At 60.5% G+C, this 7177-nt stretch overlaps 4 protein-coding genes across 4 annotated transcripts; all 4 read right to left on the bottom strand.

The window, feature by feature from the left end:
• Window positions 1-530: 530 nt before the first annotated feature.
• PUNSTDRAFT_22853 (uncharacterized protein) lies at window positions 531-800 on the bottom strand (the record flags this gene model as incomplete). The annotated part of the gene is made up of 1 exon (XM_007386324.1): window positions 531-800. A coding segment is annotated over one exon (270 nt), but the record flags the coding sequence as incomplete, so codon positions are not given.
• Window positions 801-3185: 2385 nt separating this feature from the next.
• Window positions 3186-3740, bottom strand: PUNSTDRAFT_28646 (uncharacterized protein; the record flags this gene model as incomplete). The annotated part of the gene is made up of 1 exon (XM_007386323.1): window positions 3186-3740. A coding segment is annotated over one exon (555 nt), but the record flags the coding sequence as incomplete, so codon positions are not given.
• Window positions 3741-4087: 347 nt separating this feature from the next.
• PUNSTDRAFT_72286 (uncharacterized protein) lies at window positions 4088-4525 on the bottom strand (the record flags this gene model as incomplete). Its single annotated transcript, XM_007386322.1, has 1 exon — window positions 4088-4525. One exon carries the CDS (start codon window positions 4523-4525, stop codon window positions 4088-4090), a length of 438 nt encoding a protein of 145 aa, XP_007386384.1.
• Window positions 4526-5710: 1185 nt separating this feature from the next.
• PUNSTDRAFT_15962 (uncharacterized protein) lies at window positions 5711-6355 on the bottom strand (the record flags this gene model as incomplete). Its single annotated transcript, XM_007386321.1, has 1 exon — window positions 5711-6355. A coding segment is annotated over one exon (645 nt), but the record flags the coding sequence as incomplete, so codon positions are not given.
• Window positions 6356-7177: the final 822 nt, after the last annotated feature.

The raw sequence follows: 7177 nt of genomic DNA, 5'->3' as shown, positions 1-7177 counted from the left end.
GGAGTTTTGTTCCGCTTACTCATGAACAATGACTCGTTATTCCTTCTAACTCCTTGATTCATAATCCTGACCCACCTAAGTGGGTCGGTCTTACTCATCCTTGTGCCCTGCATGTGATTCTCTTGCACTATTCTTGGACCATGGATTTGTGTATATAAGACCCCTGTAGCTCGCCCTAAGTCCCCATCTCGACCTCTTGTGTCTTGGGGACTTAGGTGAGTAACCGTCTCTGTACTAGATACTATGCTAACTTGTGTCTTGGGGACTTAGTGTGTGACCTTGAGTCCATTAGGTGCCTATTGCGTCGCTGTCGACCTCGTGTCCAGTGACCTTGAGTCGAGCTCAGCTCCTCCTTTTCTGCGTGTACTCTTGCCTAAAGTAAGTGCCGACGACGCTGCCTTTCCAACCGACTCTACCCGATTACTTGGACATTCCGGCTGTCTAAGTAGTTGGTAACCCCAACGGGCGTTCCCCTGCACGTCGCTCGTCACAGGAATGGTATCTTCGGTGAGGGCATCTTGAGTCTGAGCGTCGAGTTCGGTGGGGGAGAGACTGGTGAGGTGTGAGATGTCGATGGTGACGTGGGCGCGTGGGCTGAAGGGATAGAGGCGGGCGGCGGCATACCGCAGGCGTGAGAGGGATCCGTCGAGCTCGGCGAGCACATAGGCGCCGCCGGAGTTGCGTCGCACGACGACCAGTGGGCCAAAATAGCGGGGGTTGGTCTTGCCGGATAAGTTCTTCTCATTCTCGGAGTTGCGGACGAGGACGAGGGCACCAGGCTGAAAATCGAAGTCTTGAATCTTGGCTGCATCGCGCTGGACCGCGCGGGTGGTGGAGTCGATGCGAGCTTTGAACACGCGTTCGCGCAGCCGTTCGAGATCATCTTCGCGCTTTTGGAGCGCACGGGCACGGGCGGCGATGAGGTCGGTGGTGGAAGCGGGAAGAGAGTCGGTGGGGTAGTTGACGAGCCATGTGGCTTCTTCAAGGTCGAAGGGGAGGATCGGCTCTACGCCGTGAGCCATATAGAAGGGGGAGAAGCCGGTGGAGCGCTGGATAGTGACGCGTTCAGCCCAGAATACATGGTGTGCATACTTGTACCAGTGCGCGACATCATCTCCGGCGCTCTTGACGATGGCTTCGCGCACGTCGAAGTGACGCCGTTCGACGAGATTGGCTCGCGAGTTGTAGGGCGAGATACGGATGCTGTGGATGCCGTACTTCTCGCGAAGCCAAGCGGCGGCGGCGATGAATTGGGGGCCGTTGTCGGTCACGATTTCTTCGACGCCGCCCCAGCGGCACAAGACATCTTCGAACAACCAACGGCCGATCTGTTCAGCGTTTTCGACGCGAAGAGCTCGCCACTCGGGCCACCCGGTGAGTGAGCAGCGGCCATGGACTATGTACTTAAATTTGTTGGCCGGCGGCATGTGCATAGTATCGCAGTATATCTTGCGGAATAGAGGCGCGGGGTACGCGACGGTGGGCGGGATTGTGACGTGGTGCGTACGCCGCTTCTGGCACTCGAGGCAAGTATCGTCGAACCACGAGACGTCGGAGTCAAGATGGGGCCACCAAAAACGGCGCAGGAGGCGGCGGCGCACGACGAACTGGCCTTTGTGACCGAGGGAATCGTGTGCCTGTTGGATGAGGGAGAGACGGCGAAGGGGGTCGAAAATCACAAGTTGATGAGCACCGTCCGCGGCGCGTCGCCAGAGCCGATCATCAAAGAGGAAGAAGTCCGAAGCGTACCGCAGGAATCCCGATAGGTGCTTCGGGTTGATGTCGAGCGGCGTGAGTGGGTTGCGGAGGTACTCGTCGACTTGAGAGACGCGCTTGTCTGCGGCTTGGGCCTTTGCGTCGCGCGGCGGCAGCGTAGTGTCGGAGGGAGTAAGCGGTTCCAGAGAGAAGGCGGAGACGCCAGGAGGAGTATGCATGACAAGGGAGGCGACAGGGGAGCGGCGAGGGCCGGTGTGCGCGGAGAAACCACAGGCATCGTCGATCCAGGATTCCACGCTGTCAGGCGGCTCGGGTTCTTCGTGAGGAGCGGGTGCGCGTCGTGAGAGGCCGTCGGGGGCTTTATGCGAGTCGGCAGGGACATGGACGAGCTCGAAGTCGAAGAGCTTGATGGCCGCTATCCAGCGGTTAATTGTCGCGTTGGGCTGGAGGTCGGGGTTGCTGAGCATGCCCTTGATGCTTGACGCGTCGACTTCGATGACGAGGTGCTTAACGCCGATGATGTGGATGCGGACGTCGCGGAGTGTGCGGAAGAGACCGTATAGCTCGATCTTGGGCTGGCTATACCGTGACTCGTGTTCGCGCCATGGAATAGAACCGAAGCGCGCGGGATAGCGCTTGCCGTCCGTGCCGAGCTGCGAGAGAACGTAACCGACAGCAATAATCGACGAGTCTACTGAGAGAAAAACCGGCCTGTCGGATTCGTAGTCGATGGGACGGAGAGCGCGAGACTCAGCGAATGCACGCTTCAGCGTATCCATCGCGTTTTGCTGCGAGTCGGTCCAGTCGAAAGGCACATTTTTTTGCGTGAGACGGACGAGCGGGCGGGCGATACGTGCGAAGTCTTTGATGAACACCCGCATAACGCCGCAGGTTCCGAGGAAGGATTTGATGTCGGTAACAGAGGTGCACGGCGGCCAATCGAGAATGGTGCGGATGCGGGAGTTGTCAGGGATGCGTCCTTCGTACGAGCAGTGGTGGCCAACGAGCTCGATCTGCGGCGCGCAGAGGGTCAGCTTCTTGCCGGAGAACGTACCGCCGAATGCCCCCATGCGGTGCAGGATGCGGTGCATGGTCTGAAAATGCTCATACACGAAGCGACGAATGCCGGGGTTCTCGGGGAGTGTCTCAAACGTGCCGTCAGCGAGTTCATAGCGCGAGCGGGGGCCCTTTACAGGAACATCGTCGATGTAGGGTGTGGTGTACTCGGGGATCTCGTCTTGAAGGATCCATGTCACATCGCCCTGCATTATTTGCGCCGCGTTGGTATAGCCCATGGGAATGACGGTGAGTCGGAGGGTGCCGAGAGGAGACTGGAACGTTGTGAGATCACGGGAGCGGGCGTCGAGCGAGCGCTGGTCGAAGGCGACGAAAAGATCGAGTATGCCGTAACAGGCGCGGCAGGCAAAGTCTTCGGCCATTTGATCCATATTTGGTGGGACGGCGGCGTCGCGGATGGTCACGCGGTTGAGGGGCTGCAGGTCGTGAACGAGCCGGAGAGACTTGCCGTCCTTCTTCGGCACGCAGAACCAGGCCGATCGGTACGACGAGTTCGAATGTTCGTAAGTTCCGGATGCAATCTTCGCCTTAATTATCTTGATGACTTCGTCGCGAATGCCGGGCGCAATTGGGATGTTCTTGAAGACCCACGGCACATGCTCGACCGTCGGAATGCGGATGGGGTCAAACCATTCGTTGGAGAGGCGGCCCTTCTCAGTCTCATCCCAGGCAAGCGCGCGCTCGTTTTCGCGCAGAATCCAGTGGGCGAGGCGGACTTCCTCGGGCTGCAGGAACCCGTGCGGGTCGATATCTTGTGCGCGCATACGCTCGTCAGTGTATCGCGAGCCGGGTTCGAAAGGCGGGATCGAGGTTGGAAGTGGGCGCATGTCGGCGAGCGGGTCGGAAGGCTTTCTTCGTTCTATGCGGAACTCTTCGGGTGTGATGGTCGAAACCGGGAAGGTGCGTTTGGCGACTTTCTTGTACTTAGCACCAAAAACGGAGGCGGAGGCGGTTGCGAAGTCGGAGTCGGGCGGCAATGGTGAACTGCAGAGATCAAAGTCGAAAACGGTGGCACGCCAGGAAACAGAGAAGTCGGCGGCGTGAACTGGCTGCCAGGTTGATGGGAGCTTGAGGGATTCGGTGGTGAAAAGAGAGGTTGCGTCGCGCGGCTCGCGTCGCACAGGAGTATAAAGGGTCTGAAGCAAATATGTATTCGTGATACGGGACGGTAGTCTATGCGCATCTGCGATGGAGAAGCCAAAATAGTCTGAGTTGGGGCTGTCTATGAGAGGAGGGAATACTTGAGATCTTGAGGGCGGAACGCCTCGTCGGCACAGAACCGATTCATCGACGTTTACGGAAAATCCTGATTGCGAGCCGAATGAGCGGCGACCGGGCGCTCGAGCGTGGGGACACGGATCCGTTCGCCGGTCTCGGGGTTCGTGAGGGTGAGCGTTGAGGAGCCGTCCGTCTTGTCACTTGTGATGCAGGATGTGTGCGCGAGGAACGAGCGCCCGAGGAGGACCTCCCATGGCGCGTGCTCGATAACCTGAACTTGAAGGAAGACTTCCATGCCGCCGATGTTGAAGGGCACATTGCGGAGACCGCCGATCGTGCGTGTGGTGGTTGAGTTTGCAGCCGTGAGCGAGATGGCATCGTCCTCGTAGAGCGGAAGGCCGGTAGCAAGCCAGACATCCCTGCGCATCAATACTGCCTCGGAACCAGAATCAATAACGCACTCAGCGATGACCGCGTTGGCGATAAGCGGACGCAGAATGCGCAGGCGCTGCATGCGGTGGGCCGACAGATGCTGGTGCACGCCGCCGCAGTCGCCGCAGTCGAACTCTAGCGAGGGAGGCGGGCCAGAGGAGAAGAGTGCCGTAGCGCCGGGATCATTGTCCGAGGTCAGGATCTTGCGCGGTGAGATGCGAGAGGCGAGCTCGCAACGGGCTGTGTACGAAGCGCCTAGGATTTGACGGCCGGTGACGTTCGAGAGCGGGGCGTCGAGGATGTCGTCCACGAGCTGGCCGACGACGAAGCCCTCCTCGATAGGCGCAATGTTGCGGGTGCCCGAATGGCCGGCGGGGCGGGGCGTCTTCGGCGGGTAGATGATACGGCCGGTCTGAGGTGGGCGAGGGCCGGGAGCGGGCGTCGCAGCGGGGATCTGGGCCGCAGCAGGAGGCGCAGACGGCGCAGTCTCAGGCGGAGCAGGCCTGCGGAGCAGTGTGGGCGGTGGCGAGGAGTCGCGTTCAGGTGTTGGGTCGCGGATAGGCACGGGTGCTGGGCGGTTGCGGAGGTCATCATTGGCGCGGCCTTCGTGCTGCTCGTCGGCGAAGCGGACGGGTCCTTTGCCCTTGTTCGTACGTGCGGAGACGCGCGTCTTCTCGGCGCTGTCGAGGACCTGGGCGTTGCGACGGCGAAGTTCGGCCTCGAAAGCCGGGATCAGCGGGTCGCCCTCGACGCAGAGCGCTAGGCGCTCGCGGAGGAAGCCGCGGACGGGGTCGCAGTCTTCAAGGTCGTCTTCGATGGCTGCAAAGGAGGAGCTGGGTGCTGGAGCGGGCGACATGGGAGCAGAGATCGTGAAGAAGTTTGACGCGAGATGGGGTGGCTGGTCACGAGGAGTCGACGCCGTCTGGCCCTTGTTGCGGCTATGCCAATCATCAACACGCGCCTGCATCGTGATGCCGGGCGCGGAACGGCTAGACGGAATGTACGCACCGCTGGGTAGAACCAGCTTTCCATCCCCGTTGCGCGTAACCTTGCCCTGCTTGATGTAGTCGAAGACAATCTGGCAGTCGCGGATGAAGTGGGGGCCGCCGCAGAAGAGACAGGCAAGGTCAGACCCGTGTGAGTGCGAAGTCGATTGCGGGCTATTCGACGCAGTGCCGCCGTGAGATCGCGCGCTGGCCGCAGCGCCAAAGGTCGAGATGAACGTCGTGAGAAGAGACTCTACCGAGGACATACGCGCGTCGACGGCGGACTGAACGGCGGATGCGATATCTTCTTGCTTAAGCGTCGCGGGCGGGGCCGAAGTGAAGAGCGTGGTGGGTCCGCGATGGCCGGCAAGAATAGCGTCGGCCTCCTTGAAGACAGTAGCACGCGGATAGGCTAGCTCAAAGTTGTGCGTGGGGAGCGCGGTCTGCATGCATCGGAGGAGACGGTCGCGGAAATCGCCGGTGAACGCGCGGAGGTAAAGGTCGTTTGCGTCGTTGTCGGAGAGAAGCGCGCCGGCGTGCTTCTTTCGAAGGTCGTCCGCAAGGACTTTGAAGCGGCGGTTGTACTCGCCGAGCTCGATGCGCGTCCTGATCGGGGCTGAAGCGCGAGCGGAGACGAGGGCCTCGATGTCGGCGCGCGTTGCTTGACCTTCGAGAGCAGTACCAGGGTAAAGAGCCGTTATCTCGGCCTTGAAGTCGGCATAGGATTTGGTGGCGTCGGTGTAAGAGTCGGTCGAGCGCCAGACGCGCGCTTCGTCGTATGGCAGGTAGCGGATGGCAAGGTCTACCTTTTGACGCTCGTCGGTGACACCGTGCTCGGTGAAGAGGCGCTCGAGTTCTTCGAGATAGCCGGGGAGGTCGAAGGCGGACTTGAAGACGGGGGCGCTGCGGTCGCCGCGTGCGGGCATCGGAGTTGGGACGGCGGCCATCGTCGGACTCGGAGGCGGCGGAGTGAGCGGTAAGAGAGGCAGCGGGGGCGACGACGAGGGGAACGGCGGATAGTTGAACGGCGCGTTTGGGCTGTGGGGATGTGCGCTAGCAGAAGCGGCGTCGGCGAATTCGGAGTCGAGGGATCGACGGTTACGCGTGAAGCGTCCGCGGGAGTCTCGTGGTTGTGATGTAGAGTACACTCGCGAAGAGCGGGGAGGCAGCTTGATTGCTCTGTGACCCTCGCGGTGGGCTCCAGTTGTAGTGCGAAGGTAGGGCTAGGCCTATCAAATGCAAGATAGATGCGAGGGCCGAGGCAAGATCAGAGGCTGCCGAGGCGGTAGGTAAAAGGATGTAGTATGGACGTGATATAGGAACGACAAGGCGGGTTCGGGATCGCTTCGAGAGAGCTACTGAGTTGCGAGCGGGGTGGGTATGCGTCGAGACTACTGGCTAAGATCGGACGATATCGAATGTTACAGTAATTCCCTTCCTTTCGAGACTACGTACTTTGGGCCTCTTATACCCTCCAGTCCTTCCGCTCCCGTCCAATCCTCGTCCTCCGATCGTTTGGCGGATGCCGGTCCTGAGGACGCGCCAATGCGCGCACGCCTCGTAAGCCGTCGAATAGTCACAGAAGGGCGCAGAACGTCGTCGGGGTGGTGATGCTGGCCGCCGGTTGTCCGATACTGCAGTGATCGAGCCGGGATCGCGTTTTGCTTGATGTCCGAGCCCAAGCCGGGCTGGCGGCGAGGGGGTTCCGCGTGCGCTGGCCGTGCCTTGTCGTTGTGGGCGGATGGTAT

The sequence above is a fragment of the Punctularia strigosozonata genome (assembly GCF_000264995.1).
Source record: "Punctularia strigosozonata HHB-11173 SS5 unplaced genomic scaffold PUNSTscaffold_10, whole genome shotgun sequence".
Taxonomy (NCBI): Eukaryota; Fungi; Basidiomycota; class Agaricomycetes; order Corticiales; family Punctulariaceae; genus Punctularia; species Punctularia strigosozonata.
The sequence above is the reverse complement of the archived record's forward strand: the minus strand, read 5'-3'. Positions and strand labels throughout refer to the sequence as shown.